The sequence below is a fragment of the Bombus pyrosoma genome, linkage group LG14 (assembly GCF_014825855.1).
Source record: "Bombus pyrosoma isolate SC7728 linkage group LG14, ASM1482585v1, whole genome shotgun sequence".
NCBI classification, from domain to species: Eukaryota; Metazoa; Arthropoda; class Insecta; order Hymenoptera; family Apidae; genus Bombus; species Bombus pyrosoma.
Genome location: NC_057783.1, coordinates 5,879,562 through 5,900,172, shown reverse-complemented (window position 1 = coordinate 5,900,172; position 20,611 = coordinate 5,879,562). Strand labels below are relative to the sequence as shown.

The window sequence follows — 20,611 nt, the reverse complement described above, 5'->3', positions numbered from 1 at the left end:
ATTGATTTTGACAAAATTGATCTTGTGCGTTGCACAATGATAAATGCGGACATTAACTAACCATTAATTAACACAAATAACGAGTAATAAGTAACAAACTGATTTTGTGCTTTGTGTGTAATGTAGGCATCGGTAAACAATTAATAAATACAAGTAACAAATAATAAATCGGTTTTGATGAAATTCATTTTGTAGATTCCATCCTCCTTATAAAAATATAAGAAGAGATGTGTTTTCAACTATCGATAATTGACCTGCTTAAACAGATCCGCTTCGTAAATCGGTATAAATGAAATGCAACAGGAGGAACAGAAATTGTTCTACTAAAGGATTAGCCGAGAGTAAATGGATTAGATTTTTCAGGTTCCAAGTAAGAACTAGTTGAACTCGAGATATTTACCACACCTCATCTGTTTCTCTAAGATAGTAGTTCCGTTAGAAAGAAGGAATTCAAAGGCAGTAAAATATGGACAGAAGCTATGGACTTAAGTATGGAAACTTTCACACATTAATTAAAACGGATGCTAATTTCGTGCGATAATTCTTGTAAATAGACCTTAGTCTATTATCTAGTCTATAGTCTATAGTCTATCATCTTAGTCTATAGTCAAGAACGGTAGATAGACCTAAGTTAACTATCGATAAATGCTGTTACACACCATGACCTATTGTTACGTCGCGCGGGAGCACGCCAGCCCTCGCTACCTGGCAGCCAACGGTCAATCTACAGCCATCCCGATTCTCAATAGACGCAATGACCCACCATAAAGACATTAGCCTTTATCTGCATTGTCTCCACACATGTTTGCCAGTCTAATTGCATGTCTGGAAAATTCTCTAATTCGAGAAGTATTTGCAGTTTATGGCTGGGTCTTGGAAAGGTCCTTGAGTTTGCTAGGCGCTCTTAGGAATCACGGAGAAAGCGGGCGTCATCAGATGGGAAAAATCTAACACATGTTCATCAGTAAAAGGACACATCCATACCAAGCTTTCTTCCGAGACACCTTAAGGGCAGTCCAGCACTCTCGAGCGAGTGTTCAAGCAGTCATCAACATTTCTACACTTATTCTTCACCGTTAGAATAGTCAACACGTTATTACCGAGTTTCATACCTTAAATCAGTCAGTTACTTCACTTATCCATACGCATCAGTGTAACTATTCTTCCATATAAAGTTGTTGGAATAAACACTATTTTATACCTGTTAATTCAGTGTAAATTCAGTTGAACCACCCCTATTGTCGTAACAGAAATCAGGGGTTCGATCATTTCGTGGCGTCGATTATCTAATCGTAACGAGAGTTTACGCCTTTCGTTGACGTGCTTTCTTGCGATCGCGTCTCCCCGCGAGTGGTCGAAACACCTATTGTTTACCGAAATACCATCCCTTGATCAGGACCAAGACCACCAAATGTGCAAATATCGTCGAACCTGTGATAATCCGAAGCAATTGTCAGAAAGTTTAGCATCGACTTTACCATTAATTGCTATTAATTGCTACAAGCATCTTTCAGGTCGAAAAGTTCCTTAGGTTTATTACTAATTCAGACGAAACATGGGTGAATCAGGTTTTCCTATGTTAAATCAGTGCTATAATCTTAAACGAAATAGAAATTCGACTGATTCGTGGGGTCGATCATCGTATCGTAACGGGAATTTACGATTGTGGTTGGCGCGCTATACTGTGAACGCGTTTGCCCGCGAAGCGGTCGAACAGATGCTTATTCATTTTTTTGAAATTTAAAGAAGCGCTTGTATATCTTATAAAAGAGCTATTTTACTTATACGACGCGATAGTTCGTACGATACGATACGATACGATAATCCATAATATACGTATAAAAAGAGATCTGCTGTTGTAGCATGGAACGTGGCATCTCCTTAGGCAAATTTCGTAGCTTCTTCGATCTAATTATATTCAATTGAAGAGGGAATTTTTGTTAACACGAGGCCAACTACATTGAATGTGTATTATACTTTTCACGTTATATAAATTATCCATTTCTGAAGATTTACATTTCTCATAAACACATAAACATTTTCGTCTAATAATTCCTCTGCCATCATAAAGGAGTGAACAATCAACATTTCTGACCAACAAAAACAAACTGGCTCTTTGTACGCAATACAGTGCGATTAATCTTCGAAGATCGAACAAAACCATTCGTACGACGCGAGGGCGGAGGAAGAAACCGTATGGTACCGATACGTTGCTTAACAAACATCTCGATTAACCTCAAGCGAAATGTCGTGGTTTTTATGGTGCGCGCGTACACGGCCAACGACGCCGGCGTCAGGATTATCTGTTTGAGGCGTCTTCCGCAATTAGACGGTTCTATTCTCGTCCCGAAAAGCAGGATTTCTACCGATCGTGGCAGGGAAACGGGAACGACGCTATTTTCGCGGGGTCGCGAGCCACGTATTGTGATCCAGTTTTCACGACGAACGGCGACGCGTCGCGTCGCGTGTATTTTCGACGGCGCCGCCGAAAATCGCGTTGCGTCTTCCACACGCAATTATCGCTATTCTCCGATGGATCCTCGGAAGATCGGTTCCAGATGGATTCCCCGCTGCCTTCGATGGCCGTGTGAATTATTTTTGTTTTTGCCACGTTCGAGTTTCGTGACGTTAAAAGCGGAACGTTTCTAATGTGCAATAAGTTATCCGTGCTTGGGAGGATTCAACGAGAAGATTATCGTAAAGAATACAGTTCAATAGAATTTGTATAATTTTATCTGTACCATATCTAACAGGTCCACGTCTAATAGTTTTCAAATCATCAAATTATTCCAAAAAAATATTCAAACTAGATGTTCTTACAAGTTTTCGAGAAAATATGCTGTTCGGGATTTTGAAGGGCAGGGGGGAAATCCGGATTTCCTACCGTTGTAAAATTTATGGTGCGGGCTTATCGAGAAGCTAATTAATAATACCCTAAATGCTCAATGAATTAATTTTAAATTAAGATTAGAAAAAATAGATTGCCCGCCCATAAAATCCATAGTAAGAAGGCAAAGTCCGGTTGAACCAATTAGTTGCAACCTGACTTATTGTCGCTTAATTACATATTTTGATCTGAAATTTAAGGGCTACTTATATTCTCTCCTGCTGTCGATGAAAGGTCAACTATTCTCTAAATACGTTTTTGGAAAATTTCATTGAAACAGTAGAAAAATATTTCTTGTTAATACGTGCATTCTCTGAGTGAGCTCCGAATGATTTCTACGTTTTTCTAGAACTAGGGACGGCCAACGTGTAAAACTTGTATCGTTCGAATGAAATCGAGAAGTGTACGAACGAAATCTACAACACGAAGAAAGGGACAAGCTTCGTTTACAGTTATACGCTGTAATAAACTTGTAGAATTTTTATGAAATATTACGAATTAGTTATTTAGATCGTCTCAGACTTTTTATTGTTACATAAGTTTTTCTACTATTCACATCCGTAAAAAAAGTCCACTTAAAATCTGTAAAATGTCTATGAAGAATCATGGACCGATCATTTCTATTATTCTAGTGGTTCTAGCTTTTTATCTAGGTTTTTAGTTCCACTTTTGTTCGACGATCTTTTTGATATCTTCCAAGCGTTTCTTTCGCGTCGAATCGCTCAAGCAGTTTGGTTTCTCCGAATATTTCGCGATTCCAACAGAGGAAGGACGAGATTATCGTAAAGAGAGCTCGCTAACTGCATCGTTGAAAGTTACGATATTGCTCGCCAAGCTCTCATCCACCTATATCTCTCGTGAAAATAGTAAAGGTATACTTACAGAAAATGGAGAAAAACGGGAATGCTCGGTTTTCTTAAAAAATCCTGCGTTTCCATATTTCGAGTTTGACCAGGAAATAGGAAATTGTGTTCCTTCCTTTGAGACACTTGCGATTTTACATTTTTACTGTCAGCGCGAGTGGGTGAACGTTGTTACGAGCATAACGAACATTGACCAATCGTCTCAAGTTTTGCAATTTTTCGTTAAATTAAGTAATTAAGATAAATATCGTTATTTCTATTTCGCTTAAATAGCTCGTAGAGAATAGTTTAAGTACGTAGGCCCAAGTTCAGTGCCGGATGTATAGATATGTACAAATCTCCGCATATATACGAAAAGATATTTTTAACGTTCTTCGTACTCTTGCAACAATTTCGTGCAACGTTATTTTTCAACAATATCACTCGAAGCAGAACGTAGATACACGTCCAAGGAGGAAAAATTAGAAAATTCGTTTGTTCGGGGAAGGACCCCCCATTCGAAGCTAATTCAAATTATGAATTAATTTCCTACAAAATTATACGTCAACCATAAATAAATACGTATTATCGAAATATTTTAAAACACTAGCGTGCGATCCCATGAACGATACAAAAGTTAAAAAAAGAGCCATCTGACCAATGGAGGATCAACTTTTGTCTTCGGACCGGTCCAAGCTATAAATTTCGTTCTGTATTATTTAAAAAATCTCATAAACTAGAATATGTACATGGAAAGAAGTTAAGAAGTCCACCTGCTCAGTGGAGCACTACTATTTTCCTTGGAACTGATCCAAGTTACCAACTAATTTCATACATAATATTATCCTTCAGTCGTATAATTTAAATATTCTTACGATATATAAACGTTTAACATGTATAATAATAAAATGTATAATAATAATAATAACAATAATAATAATAATAACAATAATGATAGTATAATATAATCTGTATACCAGCGAATAAGAGATAAATAAAAAAGAAATATGGAAAATGACCTGCTCAGTAAAGGGCCGGTCTCTCCCTTGAAGCTGATCCTGCTGAATGTCCTTCTCTGAAAGTTGCTGAGAATGCCGCGTTTCTGCTTCTCGTTGTTGCCTCTTCCGGTCTCGTCCGCGGAGTCATCGCACACTTTTATTGCAACCGCGGTCGTAGGAACCGTCGAGTTCACCAATAACTCGTCCAGTGGCACTGTGTTGTTGTCGGTGGCGATCGTATGCTCGTCCGATTCCTCGTTGGTTCCTTCTTTCGACAGAGAACCCTTTTCAGTCATGAGCATTTCGTTCAACGATCTCGATTTCCCTCCCGTGTCTCTTTTCTTCTCCTATTCAGAGTTTCTTCGCCAAATTCACCGACGCGATACAAAGAAGAATTTCATGCCGCGTTCGAACAGAATCTCTAGAAACCGTCGGCTCCTCTGTCTGAGCACTGGTTTCCACGATATTCAAAGAGGCCGCAGAAATCTTCGGCGGCTCTGTTGAAACGCCGTACGCCGGAAAAAGTCAAAGAGGCTCTAGAAAGCATCGATCCTTTTGTTAAAGCGCCGAATCTCACAAAGCTCAACGAGGATGATAGAAATTTTCGATTCTTCCGTTTAAACACTGACTCCGCGATCTTCAAAGATGCCGCATGGATCTTTGACTTGTCTGTTGAAACGCTCTGTATAAATTCCAGGAGAATCTAGAAATCATCGGTCCTTCCGTGAAGAGAAATTGAAAATTCAAATTTCCGACTCTTTTAATTATCGATTCCACGTTTATTCGAAGTTTAGAAATCGACGATCCTTTTGTCAAGGCGTTGACTGGCCGGTGATCGTGTCGTATCAACGGCGACGAGAATCTTCTTTTTAGAATTTGGAAATCTATCGAGCCACTGGACCCGACCACGTCCGAAGAGAATCCAGAAATGGGCAACTCGTCTTACCAATTAATTTTCTCTCCTTTGCAAACGTTTCTCGCTTATCTTCTGCCAGATCATCGTACGAGAATCTCATCGAAGATTTAGAGTGACAGATTTTTGAACACCATTGAACGACGAGATACGAGACGATTGTTATCCGTGATCGTGAAGTTTCTACGATGATTTTTGTCGCCAGCCTGACTGATTCATAGATTGTAAATCGAACGATAATCTGAAACACGTTCCTCAACGACTAGCACCATCGCGTTGTACGTCAATTGAATTTACGATTCGCCACGAACGCCACTCACCTCTTCCCAGCGAAATCATTTCCAGTCATTTTTCTATTTCATAACCATATTTCCTGAGTACGACGTGTATATACAATTTTCTATCGTCAAACCGGTCACCACCGTCAATTATATTTGTTGGACATAGAATAGAACCATCGATAACACCATCGTACTGTCGCACAGGTTCGTTGTACAATTACGTTTTAAAGAAACGTTCTTTCATTTGCAATGCAAAACGAACACTTTTTAGATTCACAGTAGTGTCCCGAGTTTCACGGCCACGTTAAAACGTCGTACGATTTCTCGTACAACCGCGACCGTATATACATACGCTATCATTTATTCTCGTCCCGTTTCGTCATCCTTATCACTGTTCCGCATCCGTCGACCACGATCACCATGATAATAAAGTTGCTATTCACATTTGCGTGGCAATATTTTGACGAATAAGAAATGGAAATTAATTTCCGTTGCCGGCTCTGTACAATTAAGTTTCGCTGTAGATACTTACATGTACTGTTCGTCGCAAGTGAACGATAGCACGTCGATAGGACACAGAGAACAAGAATCGTTCCTCGACACGACGATTCTCAGATCGACGAAGAAAAAGAAATTTAATTAACTTGCGTACATCGACTAATGTATCAAGTTCCGAGGATAACGTGTGTAATTGAAGTTTCTTCGGTGAAGATAGCACCTTGGCTAGCAGCTAACGAAACGAGTAGCAAAATCACTTGAGCGACGATCCTCGGCTTGATGAGAGAAAAAGCCTCTAATTTTACTAATTCACTGTCCTACGATGTATTAAGTTTCACTTTGAATAGTTATACAACCGGTCCGAGGTACCTCTTCGTCACGACTCAACGATAGCACGTTGGTGTAGAGCAAACGAAGCGAGCAACAAGCGTATTTGTCCAGTTGTCGGCGTTTCCGTGCGCAGATTGCACGCTATTTCCAGCAACCGGGTACACGGGGCCGGCTCGCGATCATCCTCGTTCCGAGGATCATTCATAATTCTTCGCGACGGGTTCTCCTCTCCTTCTCTGCTCTGACGTTCGCCTAAGCACCGGCAAAGTGTGCACCACGTCCTGCACGCGTTGCATAAGAATTTCCTCGCGAGTCACGCGGTTTCGTATCGACGAACGCGATCGTTTCGCCTTCCTGACGGGTTTTATGATGTTCGAAATGGATCTAGAAATCCTCCTCGATCACTGGATTACGCGATATTCCAACCAGATATAGAAACGAACAATTTTTCCAACCACTGGATTTTCTATCCGCTAGTCGTACGTTCGAAGTGAATCTGCGAATTGTAGAAGTTTCCTTCAAAATATCGAACAGTCGGATCTTGCTTCTTGATTACGACGATCATTCTTCTAATTCTGCTGGATCTCACGTTGAGAATAATTTGGAAACAGTACCTCGATGATATTCAAGAATCGTCTAGACATCTGTGATCTCTTTTTAGAAGCGCCACGATGTTGGAAGAAGATCTAGAAATCAACGATCCCTTTCTCCAAGCGCTGCACTTCACTAGTCTTCGGAAAGAATTTAGAACTCGATAATTTGTCTTTCTAATCGAAAGAGGATCTAGAGATCGACGATTCGTTCTTTCAGACGTGGGATTCCACGATGTTGAAAAAGCATCCAGAGATCGAACATCCCATCTTCGAAGCGCTGGATTCCGCGATGTCCAGCGCGAGTCCAAAAATTTTCCAGCCTGCTATCCAAGTTCAAAGTGGATCGAGAACTCGTCGAGGCGCTGAATTCAGGATCCACGAACTGGTCGATCAATTCCACAAAGTTTCAAGAACGTTCTCTCCTCTTCGATTCTCCTGCCTGGATTGCACGATATTCGACAAGCATCCAAAAATCGTCGATCTGCCTACCAAAGCGTCGAATTGTACAAAGTCGAAGGAGGATCTAGAAATCATCGATCCCTTGTCTGTCGAAGCACCGAGTTCCAAAAGGTTTCAAGAGCATCGAGGAGTCGTCGATCCTTCGATCCTTGCGTCGAGGCGCGCCGGATTCCACGACGTTTCGAACGAACCGGAAAATCGTTGGAAGCGCGAAAGTTAGACGAGGTACGAGGAGGATCTAGAAATCGTGGATCCTCTGTTCGAAGCACTGACCGATCGGTGGCTCGTGGTCGGCGAAAACTCGCTCGGAACCTGTCAACGCGAGAACCACTTCTGAGATTGCGTGCGCCGCGGTATAAGCGAAAATAATCCACGCACACGCGCGCGCGCGTTTGCACACCCACACTAGCCAAGTAGAATGTGTTTTAAGACGGTGTGGCCGAACGTGTACGCTACTTTACGAGCATTGTTCAATGTGTCACGTGGACGTGTGGAAAGGTAGGCGCGAGCGCGCCTATCAAACGGTGAATGTATATATTTAGATGTGTTTATGCGTGTGTATGTGAGAAAATACGTCACACTGATACGCGTGCCGCATGGAAATAGAGCCGTGTGCGAATGTACTGCTAGTAGAAGAACTTGACATGTGGGCAGAGCTACAGATAAGATTATACGAGGCCGCACTAGCCAACGTTTTCGACCTGAATTTTTATTGCAATTTTTATATTATTCGTATTACGTGTAGGTTCGCTTTTCCGAGTCTCGTCGGTGTATTCGTCGTTACGTACAACGATGTGAGATTGAATTCTATTTTGTCGTGCAATAGATGCACTCTGCCACTCAAGACACGACGAAAATCGAGAAAATTTCACCTTCGAGGTTGAAAATTTGCCGAGTATATAGGAATCTACCTAATTCCCAAATAGACGGAGTATAATTGACAAGGAGGTTGTTCTATATCCAAAAATAAGTCGGAAACGTGTAGTACAATTTTTTCGTCGGAGGCTTCGTTTCCGAGAAAATCAAATTTTCAAACGGCATATACCGCTGTTTTCTTTAAGACGAGGCCACGAGTAAAAAAATTGTACTCTAGATTTTTATATTTAGAGTAACCTTCGACCAATCGTCCACCTCTTATCGGTCTATAATCAGCAAAGAATACATAAGTATAGTTAACAAAGTATACTCAATATACTTTTCGAATGTAATCACACCTAATGCACGAAGCCTCGAGCGTAATTTTCTTATTCTTCGTTTTATTTCGTTTCACAGAATCGCCTGTGAACTTCTCTTACGCCTCAAACGTTAAAAATATACACAACGAAGCATCATCAACGACGATACGAATGAAATAAAAAAATTGCTATGGATATCCACGTGAAAGGCTTAATTCTAGCAGAATATCTCCGACTTTTATCAGGAATTTAGGTCCACGATGTATACGAGTTTCGAGGTTCACGACAGCTTCAGATTGTAGGTTTCTACGTATAAGAGGCGATCCTGGTAGTCGGTGCGTGGGTATTGCTGGCAAGAACAATTGGATTGTTGTAAGAGGATATTTTTATAGCTTTATGCACGGCATTTTTAATACGGATGAATAGGAAATGGGAAGTGGCGGTGAGGGCCTGTAGTCTGGGAATTCTGGAAAATGGCTTCTATACGCGTAACTCTGAGATTGGCCTTTGTTTGATGACCGGGGAAAATCGGTGGCTGTGAAACCGTTTTGCTTGTTACAACAAGCAACTTTGCGCGCCTCTAGTTAACACGTGCGCTCTCAGAGCCTACGGGCTTTGTTGATCCGCTACGTTTTCTCGGTAAACAGCTCTAGAAGGAAAGCGTATCAGCGGGAAATTTTTAAATAATATCATGGAAATATAACGCACATTTCGCAAAGAAATCATTCACAGGCTCGATTGTATTTAGTTTCTCGCCACCAGCTATTTTCCCCGCTCGTTTACATAATTACTCGCTCACGCTAGCAATGACCCATATCGTTTCCGCTCTATGAACAGTTTCCTCAGTTTCGTTCATTTCTACGATAAAGAGAAATCTCTGGAAATAGATTGGAAATTTTCTGATTGCGATAACCCGACTGAGTTAATTATAGGAGAAATCTAATGGTGCGATTGTCGAAGCTCTTCGCTAATTTCCATGCGATTGGCGGCAAAAATAGAAAAAGAGGCGCTATATACGCCTTCTTGTTCGCCAACACGTCAGTACGTGTCACACTACATTCTCCTGACTGGCGTAAGCGGCACAAGTGGCTTTATACATACATATGTATGCAATGTAAATAAGCATGCACGTAATGTAAGCGGCGCGCAAAAATACCCGTAATACTAAATTATCGGTACAAGCGGTAGCGAACTGTGTTGCCGATAAATCTGCACTTATTTTAATTAATCCCGTTAAAGAACGTGAAAGTCTTGCCACATTGCCAACACCGCGTACCCAGTCGAAGCGTCTTAGGTGCCGATTGGAATTTAATTCAGACGAAAATACAAAGTTATTCGTCCGTGTAACCGTGTTCTGTTCCCTTTTTAACAGACAGTCCAAACAGAATTTATTATCGACGTTGTATCGCCGCTCCTATTATTCCTTCTTTCCTCCTACCTGTTAAATTCGTAAGCGTTATTATATCTTGCATTTTAATCTACGATTTCGAACGGTTGTATAAGTCTTGTATAAGTCTAAGGTTGTACGAGTCTCTTTTATTTTTTAATGGGGAAACTGGTTACACGTGCTGGAATCTCATAAACGGAACGAGTTGAATAAATAGCGATAGAAGGCACGAGTCCTCGAGCGAAGATCCACGACTCGAGATGTTCGTTATTTTTGTTGCAATTATAAAGATAAATATTCATCAAGCAGCTTTCGTACACGTGCCGCCATCTGGGGAAATGCAATAAACATTCGCAGATGGCGGTGCGGTGGCTTCTAGAATTTGAAGCAGTTCGAATTCACGGTTTCATAGTCGGGATAAAGCTTCTTGCGAAAAAAGCGCGAGTTATTACGAAACATTAACGAAGTGGTTTGCAATTGTGACAAATTGTTAATCTATAGATAGAAGAAACACATAAGTAACTTTGAAACAACGAAAATTTCCAGGAATAATATATAGGTGTGTAACACCTACATATATATATATATGTACATTTATCTTCGTTGTAGCCTATTTCGATTATATAGTAATTGGAAGAGATTCAAAATTGCAAGACGAGATTAATGAATAGCCGATTAAATTAACATAAGGATTTATTGTCTAAAATTTCGTCATTTTATATGTACATACATATATACAGTATTTTATACAGTATTCTTAGTCTTTAGTGATATTTTTAAATCTGAGTTCCATGGAGAGAAACGCTTTCATGTTAGGATCTTCTACTTTGTCGATGATTAATTTTTGCACGTCTACTTCGCTTTTTTCAAGTACCGCGCTTAATTTTTCTGCGTATTGAATCCATACGCAATTTGCGCATCCGGACATACAACAATTTGTGGGTTCTGTCAAGTCGTCTATCGACGAGACGCTATTATCTTCGTTCTTTTCTTTTTCTTCAGATGATAACACTGATGGTGTTCCATTGATATATTTTTTGAATATAGAATATATTTGTTGACAATTACATTTTTGGTTTCTGGCAACTGATCGAAAAGGTCGAGCTAGGTTCATTCCTGTTAAGATTCTACCTTGTAGATATAACTAGTTGTAAAAAAAAGGAATACGTAATAAGTATTTAATGATAGGATCGATGTTAATTGTGTGGTTAGCATCAACGATATACAATAAAATGTTTTAATGCGATAAATTATTAAATAAATTTGTAAATGGTTGATCGAAATGTTTAGTAAAACGTTGGACATTATCTCCTAACCTCGATGGCCACTGCAACCATAGGCAACAGATAACATAGACTTGAACTTAATGAATTTTTCGTGTTGCACGTTTAAGAGCCCTCTTACGATTTCATTATAACTTTTAACATTACCGACTTGGTAACGAAACGCATCGGCTACATAAAAAAACTCTGTACCTCGTCTGTGTTACAAAATATTATATAAATTTAAATTGTGACGAGCCAGATGATAGGGATAGATCATACATTTTATTTTAGACTATAATTTTATAGACTTAATATTCAAAGTAGCTTATTCGCATTCACTTTTCGAGAATCATCGTAGTAATATTCATTCGATACGACGACGCAACGTCTGAATAATAATTACGGTCGAACCGTGTCTCGACTCGTGATACAACATCCGTTATTATTTAGTACATCACATCATGAAATATATTCACTGTTTCTATCATTATTATGTAATAACTTTCCTCCTATAATCCTCCAATAATCTTTCTTCAATTTAATAATTCGTTGTTCAATTTTTCACTAAATTAACATATTAAAATATTCTCGTTGATTCGTTAGTATTAAAATAATTAAAACTTAAATTGATCATATTTACTATAACTGCAACAATGTTATTTTATCTTTATCTACAATTTCTTTTGTTTTTAGTTACATTCTGTAATTGAAAATCAAATACATATTTTTGTGATCAACATTCTAAATCAAACATAAAGTCGCGCATTCAAGCAGATGACGTGACGCTACTGTAGCGACCACGTGAAAGCTGTGTGTCGTTGTTTATCGAAGAAAAATGGGTCGGAAAATCCCAGGAAAAAAGCACAGAGGCGTAAAAGATCCTCTTAAGCAACAGGCAAAACGACTAGCAGAGTGAGTTGTGTGTTAAATATGCTTTATTCTCGAATTATTTACATAGGTTAGTGAACTGCCTATTATAGGTTAGAAACAAAGATAAATGCACCGCCAAAAAATGCAGACGAACAAGCTATACCGAAAACTTTAGAAAGAGTAGTGAAATTGAAAGAGGCAGTGAAGTCAGGAAAGATAACCAAAGTCAAGAAAAAGAAAAAGAAGAAAAATGCCCTCATATCTGTTGGCAGTAGGTTGTGCTCTAAGCCTTTACATCCAAAGGCTAGACCAGATAAAGTTGTTCCTGTATTTCAACAGAGACCTGGCGAAAGTGAGGATAGATTTTTGCGCAGAGTTAACAGGGATACTTACGCCTTTATTAATGAAACTGCCTTTGAGAGGAAATTCAGTGTTCAAGTCAATCGAAATCCAGATACAGGAGAGATAGAGGGGCTTTCGAAATGTGAAAAAACTGAGATAGATGAAATTGAGATGTTGAGGGCAAAGCATAAAAATATTAAAAAACAGAAGAAGAAGAAAGATACTGATGAACCTAAAATGAGTAAGTCAGAGAAGAGGAGAGAAAAATTGAAATCTAAGAAACAAAAACAAATGGAAGAAAAATTAGATGAATTTGATAGTTTTAAAGATCAAGTTAAATTTGGAGAAGTTGCTCATGAACCACCTCAATTAAAAGTCAGGCCAAAACATGCTGACAATACAAGTACCTTTAAGGTAAAGTTTTTAATACAACGTTCTTTTTAGTTATATAACGCTAATAACATTCGCTTATTTTTTGTTACAGCCTGGAAAAAAGAAACTGCTTCTTCATTCAATACTTAAAAAGAGTGAGAAGACAAAAATGGGGACTAAGAAAACAATAGCCATAGATAGGTTAGGAAAACGTAAGAATCTACCAATTGGAGAAAGGAGACAATTAGAAAAACAGCAAAGTGATATCATAGCAGCATACAGAATGTTAAAAGCACAACGGTCAGCTGGTGTTAACAACTAGGGTATGTAAATGATTAAAAATTATGAAATGTTATGTTTCTATGTGTAGGTTCTTTATATCGATGTATAACTAGGATGCTATGAATCATTTTGTTGTAATCGCGAATTTGTTTATTTTTATTTTAATAAAATGTACAATTCTTTCATAATATATGTATTTTTGAACTTAAACATCACATTCTTTTTATACAATTATTAGGGTTAACATGAAAATAGATGTATATATGTATATATATATATTCTCATAGTCAAGATTTCTGTGCAACACATTTATAGGTACTAGAAATTTTTCCATAGGGACTAGTAATAAAGATTCATTGTTATTAACAAAAGAAACAGAACAAATTTCTAACAGTTCTTGCATTGAGTCAATACAGATCATCTTTTAGCACCAGTGCAGTGTACTTATAAATTTTCTTAAGCTACCATTCAATATACTCTTTAACATTGATTTTATCCAGTAGTCCATACAAATGGTTCTAATCTATCCTCTACTGGTAAAAGATTGTTCAAAGTTTCAAGGCTCTCTAGAGTTTGATTCAGAAGAGAATGACATTTGGTTAGTTGTTTACTAAGCTCGTGTACTTTGTTCAGTTGTTCAGCAAACTTGGCAAACTTCTTTTGCCTTTCTGTTGCTAAATTAAGTATCTTTGTCACTTCTGGTTCAATGTTGATACATAGAGTAGATTGTTCAGCTGCGATCATTTGAGCATTAGTATTAAGATGATGTTGATACCTAGCACACAGGTTAAACAAACCAATGGGATTGAGTCTTTCCAGCACCTCTGGATCTCTGACACCTGGGGGCAAATTGAGAGTGCCACGCATGATAGGTAGGAACATGGGAATACTTTGTAATTTAACCAGATCAGGATCTTTGTCAGCTGTTGGATCTTGCATAGCTGGTTTCACTACTACTATGTTATGGATTTTATCAGAGGTAGTTTTTCTGTAATTAGAAATTACAAATTTATTATTCAAATAAAATATATTACTGAAAAATAAATTTTTAAAATAATATGTTACCTGTAGCTACTGGTACTTAAACTATTTTTACGTCTAGATATATCTTGCCCACCAAAACTTTTGCCTCTATATAGCTGTGACTGTTTATTTGTCATCTTTGGTGAATCACCAATAGGTCTATTCACAGTGTAAGATATATATGGTAGATCAGAATCCGAACAAATGCTTGCACCAGGACTGGTACATCTCGGTGGTGTGTCTTCTGGTACTCTTTCACGATTTGGTACACTTTTCCCACGTCTCAATGGTATATTTCTTGTCCTGTTAGCGCTGGCATTGTGCGTACCACCTTGAGAGCTCTGTTCCGATCCCATCCTATCTGGTTCTTTTAAAACTTTCCTCTAATTCTTTCGTAAGAATCACATTAAATATATACACACTTCTTTAACAATCTACATTAATCTCGCTTCTCAATGAAAATTTCGTACGGTTATTTTGTCATTAACGATACAGACAATTGATGTCAGGAATAATTATATCAATAATCGTCATGTTAGATTTAAGGCTATTTGACGTTGCTCGTTCTTGTATGATGTTTTAATTAACGCCGCGTTCGAAGTGTACATTTTTGTTCATTTCACAATTAAGGAAGTTCATAATAATCAACAACGGTAAAGACAATTTTTTCGATGCATAATAAATCTTTGATCCTGCTTTGATTACGTTGTAAAATATTACGTAAATAGTAACAGTATCGAATGTCGCGATAATACAGTCACTCCGAAATCAGTTTTCCGTTCCTATTGTCAAAAAGTCATTTACTTTTAATCATTGATTGTTCATGCTGTTAGATTTCACGTGTCGTGGCTGTTCTTACGGCGAGGACGCCATCTGTTGAAATTGTTCTCGAAGTTGAAAGCACGGCGATTGTTTTTGCTCGATAACGTAATTTCCTGACATAATTTTCGCGGATAGAATATTTAGAAGAATGTCTGTATTATATGTTTTTCTTTTTCTTTTATTTTTGAACGAATCTCTTTCCACCTTTAATTTTAACAAAATAGTATTTATATATCGAAAGAGTGATATTTTAAAGAATAAAAGCCGCAGTATATCGAATATACGATTTTGTTTTCGTCGTATATTTCGAAACTTTATTTAACGTTTATTTTATTCCCTGAAAGTTAGTAAGAGCTGTTAACACAAACATACGTTTTATTATCGCTCGGACAGCGATATATAAATCGCCGGGCCGCTGACACGGTTGATCATCGATTTTATCGGTTCCATTTTCGTATTTCCGACAAGTGTTGCCTAAATCTTTGATAACAGCTAAACACATTGCAGCTGCCTCATGAATAGATAATAATCCCTTTTTTTCATACCTATTTCTTTTCTACACAAAAAATAGATAAGAGTATTCATTTTATTTTCGTTAAATATATAAAAAATAGATACCCCATTAATATTTCCACAAACCACAAAATTTATCATTATCCAAACCAAAGAAATCTTCTAAAAAAAATTATCTTTTTATCCTTTTTAACAAAATTTCCATGAGATAATTTAAATATATTGGAAAATTCGCTCCATGGTTTTACTAAACTGTAATATTGCCCGGTATTGCGCAACATGGAAATTTTCACATTCTACTATGGGTGCAACGATCCTTATATACCAGGTTTGGATTTTATCCAGACTTTCCTCGTCTCGTGTAAGTTCGCCAAAGATATCAACATTAAATTTACATTGATTCTCGGCGTGACGCCGTGCATACCGTTAGGCTTCATTTTTCCCTAAGCCTGACACCAGAAGTTCGCGTTGCTGAGGCGAATTCTTGTGCAATCGCGTTTATATGTCAACGAACGACATTTTCTTCGCCGCTGAATCGCAGAGTTATCGGCCATTCGGTGTTATGCCTCGTACGACTATTACGTATTCGTGAAGATTCACGATTTACATTCTCTTATGTCGTCTTCCGTCTATTTCGTAACGTTTCTTCGTTCATAGGATTTAGTTTATAATAGAATTATTAGTAACGCAGTTATCGATATTTGCTTCGTACAAAAAGTTACAAGTATGTACATTTTCTATGTGATATCAGAAACGTGAGAAATCTCGAGGATAAGGAAATAAAATTCTATTCTTTCCAAAATTTGGATCGAATTTTGTGTTGTTATTTCTGTATTTAGAGGTAGGATCACAATAGCTATTATTTTATTCTTTGGATAAATTTATCACACCGTTCTGAGCCGAAAAACCTTTATTGCACTTTCTTGCAGGTCCTTTGGATTCGTAAACCTCCTTTAATTTATTCCATAGTTCATGTGAAGGCTTGCAATGCTTCACATGACATAGCTCACTCGAATTCATGGTAAAAATAATATCGGCTCTGGCTTTACCATGCTTTTTATTCCATAAAGAGGCTTCATCCGCTGCTTCAGGTTTAATTATTGAACCATTCGCATATTCCCACAAGTCATCTTTAATGAGTATTGCCTCCATTTGCAATTTCCATGTGTCGTAATTTTCTTTATTTAGCTTTTCGATACTTAAACTCGCCCGCTCGACATTTTTATATTCTTTTGATAATTGTATTATCACGTAAGCAATTATTATATATTCAACAGTGAATCATCGATCACGCACGTTTTTCTTTTTGTTTTTTAGGTTATCTTCTGCGCTCCTCAATATTATTACTATTAATAATATTTTGAATAAAATAATAACTAATTATTGAACCTGGGCCCATAACCTGTTATTATTCCTGTATTTAGAGATAGAATCACAATAGCTATTATTTTATTCCGTTCTGAGCCGAAAAACCTTTATTGCACTTTCTTACATGGACTAGGGTTAAAAACAAAAGAACATCTTAAACCTATCGATTAAATCTATCGATTGTATCTAGAGCTATCTTCTAGTTACTATTTATTGTAACTAGCGCATTTGCACATGGATAGCGAACGCGAACTCACGTTGTCATTTTCAACATTTCGTAGACTCGTAGAATAAGGAAAAATAGCAGATGCGTGGTTCATCTTCGTTGAAATCTTCGTGCAAATTTTCAGCCGAACCTCCTTTGAAATCTTCACAACAACCTTAACACTGGGCGAGGATTTGGGCGAAGGAGATCTAGGTAGAGGTTTCGCTGGGAAAAGTACGTATGTATCTATTTTTGGCTGTTCTTCGAGTCTGCGAAGCTTCATCCAAGCCGGAGCCGGACCTTTCGCGATCCTCCCTTGTTAGTTACAATGTCCTACCTGGCATTCTTCCATTTTTCAAGATACATCGAAATACTTGAAGTTGCTCGTTTTATATCTCCAGCAAAGTTATATTCTACAGGCTGTTACGAAGCAAGGTGTAAATATTTTTAATTAAACGAAGAAACACGAAGATGGCGCGAACAATGTTTCTCGTTCTTTTCAGTTTCGAATCGAGGGGAGGGGGGAGGGTAGGATTATTTTCTAAACGAATTCCCAATTCTTCGTTTCGTTGTATCGTTAAAACGTTCAGTTTCACGGAGAAACAGACAGGAAGGAAAAAGATAGGCATAGATTCTTCGATAAAATGTTGGAATTTAGTGGTTGACGATGGACAGCTTATACGTTTATTTTCGACCTTCGATCATTCGCTTTCCACTTTCGTCGCCATTCGCGGTCGCTATTTTCGATATTAACAGCGGCCGATCGGAAGTCATTTAGAAAGCGCCGCGGCTTTCAGAGAGAAAAAAAGAGTACGAAGCCAGTGATTTTGTATTCGAGCAGCGTATCAACTAAGCGTCCGGTTGATATAACGATTCCCATGTATCGAGTAGAAAAGCGATCGGAAACGCAGTTACAACAGATATACAGAAATTTCTATGAAACGCGCGACACGCTTCACGTTTCATCGCGGCGCTTCCTCTTCGTCGCTTCCCGTGATTTTTAACGAGCACTCGTTACCGAACACTTTCTAACTTATTGACGTATCCGAGCATTATCTTCACGGACCACGACACAACCATGGAAACGGATGGTCGGTCGTGTTTCTTATCGACGTAAAATGAGTGTGCACGAATTCGAAACGCTGGACCATGATTCTTTAAATACGGGCCCCGCAGCCAAACTTGCCACGTTGTTCCCTGATAGCGTAAAAATTCGGTAATTTCCAAATACACTGTAAAATAATACATTTGTAAATGTTCATTTGGAATGTAAATTTGAAAAGACGAGAAGATCGTTTCTTCGTGTTTGATATTCCGAGGTTCTAGGGTACTTGGCTTTCTCAAGTAATTTTTTCCATCTGTGAATCGTTTTTTATGCTTTCTATATTATTTGATTAAGATAGAAATTAATAGTTATTGGGTGTTTTTTAAGATTCTATAATAAACAGTGCGCCGAAAATTGAATGGCTGGAAGGACAGAGAAAACGAAAATGCAAGATTGAATTTTAACACTAGAACCACCGATAGTTAACACGAAGCTATCTCTACCACAACCAATCAAAATGACTGGTCTTTAAAAAATACATGTAGTATCGCGGGCAAAAGGCTTAGGAGTTAGCGGGTGAACCACATACAATGTCGCGAGAGCCGAAGCGTTCTTCAATCGTATAGTTTTGTAAAAAGGGCCCACGTGGCCTTGGCCACAAGCGGTCGCGGAACACGTGCGTGGTGGGTTTATGAAAAGACAAAAGATATGCGAGAGCAGTCAGTTTTAGTTTGGAAGTCGGAGAGAATAAGTCAGAGAGTGCGAGTTGCATTGTAGAGGATAGTGTTGCTAGCGTTGTCGAGAGAGTGTGGTCCGCGTGAGAGAGAACGTTGGATCCGTTGTGTTGAGAGTTGTCCAAATTGTAGCGTGTTATTGCGATTAGTTCATGTTTAAACTACCATCGTTTTCCTGTCTATATTTGTACAATCTATTCATTATAAATAAATTACAAATATCAGGATATAGTAACAGTATATTCCATAGACGATACTACATACATAATAATAGAATATTTTTATTGTTTCTTCGACCCCCTGATACTCATATTTTCCACTTTCTACGCTTCAAAATAGGATCCATTCTGTTTTATTAAGTGTACTGTTTCTCCAACCCATTAACCAGTTAGCTCTTTTTGACGAGTATACTCGTCACGAAGTAAGGACAATATTTTGTGTTATAAAGAGCCCTGGCAGTAATAGAATACAAAACTAAAACAGTCGTTTCATTACGACTTAATTTTATATTGTAACTTTCTGCTTGACGAGTATACTCGTCATCGCTTACTTTCCAAACACGTCGCAACGGCAATTGGTTAACAATCGCAATTTTCTTTTTCTAACATGCAAAGCTTCGAATAAGGAAATAATTAACCTTGTTTCGGTAAATGGATCATTCCTTCAGCCCTTTAACAATCACATTTTTCTCTTACTAACATTCCAAGCGTAATTCATTTCGTCTTCTTCGGCGAAATTGTTTCTTAAGCTCTTAATAATTACATGTCTCTTCGAAACATAATTAGCTTCGTGTGTTTGAGTAAAACTACTGTACAATCGTTAACGTATAGAATTCACCTAGAGGAACCTAGAAGAAGATTCGATGATTTGTGAAGCTTCGTAGCAGCAGGCTTAACGAATGACTGTGCTATTCCAAAATACCACGTATGTATCGTTGCTTACTTCAACCATTATAACAAACAGATCGCTGATAAAAATACCTTACGATCTTGTACGCGTGTTTAGCACGAACGTACTCGTTTCGACAAGTTGATCGTGCAATATACGAAACCAGCCTTGGATCGTCAAGTATTTCATCGAATGTTTAACACTAAAACCACCGATAGTTAACACGAAGCCATCACAACCAGTCAAAATGACTGGTCTTTAAAAAATACATAACGATGGAATATTTTTATATCTTTCAATTTATTATTTTCTTACCGAAGGAATTCCATGTTACGTAGAACATTTTTGCTATTATTAATCCATCTGCGACCATGATCGACCTAAACGTGGGTTGACACATTCATAAAATTGTAGAACCAGTCATTTTGACTGCTGTGGTATTGCTAGCGTTAGCGTCTAGCGATCCAGCGGTATTTTCCTGATAACTGATATCGTCGTATCGAATGATACGCGGTAAAA

The 20,611-nt window shown here is 38.1% G+C and overlaps 4 protein-coding genes across 7 annotated transcripts in view; 1 reads left to right on the top strand and 3 right to left on the bottom strand.

Moving 5' to 3' along the window:
• The window catches only part of LOC122575077 (ATP-sensitive inward rectifier potassium channel 12-like), a 48,749-nt gene extending 39,434 nt beyond the window's left edge, over window positions 1-9,315 (bottom strand). For 2 of the 3 annotated variants that reach the window (XM_043743501.1, XM_043743502.1), the window contains exon 1: window positions 4,749-9,315. In XM_043743501.1, coding sequence (XP_043599436.1) covers window positions 4,749-5,029 — 281 coding nt within the window. In that variant the 5' untranslated portion in view covers window positions 5,030-9,315. The remainder of the gene's footprint in view (window positions 1-4,748) is intronic. The other variant, XM_043743503.1, reaches the window with a different exon arrangement.
• Window positions 9,316-9,400: 85 nt separating this feature from the next.
• On the top strand, window positions 9,401-14,405 carry LOC122575088 (coiled-coil domain-containing protein 137). 2 transcript variants are annotated; one of them, XM_043743530.1, is made up of 5 exons: window positions 9,401-10,922; window positions 12,322-12,540; window positions 12,609-13,254; window positions 13,325-13,535; window positions 14,274-14,405. In XM_043743530.1, the coding sequence occupies exons 2-4, from the start codon at window positions 12,464-12,466 to the stop codon at window positions 13,532-13,534; spliced, it is 933 nt and encodes a 310-aa protein (XP_043599465.1). In that variant the 5' UTR covers window positions 9,401-10,922; window positions 12,322-12,463; the 3' UTR covers window position 13,535; window positions 14,274-14,405. The 2 variants fall into 2 exon arrangements, with proteins under 2 accessions (XP_043599465.1, XP_043599464.1); XM_043743529.1 differs by lacking the exon at window positions 14,274-14,405 and having other exon boundaries at window positions 9,402-10,922; window positions 13,325-13,682.
• Window positions 11,039-11,829, bottom strand: LOC122575098. The gene is made up of 2 exons (XM_043743548.1): window positions 11,680-11,829; window positions 11,039-11,507 (listed from the first exon to the last, which is right to left on the bottom strand). The coding sequence occupies exons 1-2, from the start codon at window positions 11,698-11,700 to the stop codon at window positions 11,121-11,123; spliced, it is 408 nt and encodes a 135-aa protein (XP_043599483.1). The 5' UTR covers window positions 11,701-11,829; the 3' UTR covers window positions 11,039-11,120.
• On the bottom strand, window positions 13,675-15,379 carry LOC122575090 (BLOC-1-related complex subunit 5). Its single transcript, XM_043743536.1, has 2 exons — window positions 14,560-15,379; window positions 13,675-14,482 (listed from the first exon to the last, which is right to left on the bottom strand). Exons 1-2 carry the CDS (start codon window positions 14,871-14,873, stop codon window positions 13,987-13,989), a joined length of 810 nt encoding a protein of 269 aa, XP_043599471.1. The 5' UTR covers window positions 14,874-15,379; the 3' UTR covers window positions 13,675-13,986.
• Between the last annotated feature and the right edge of the window lie 5,232 nt (window positions 15,380-20,611).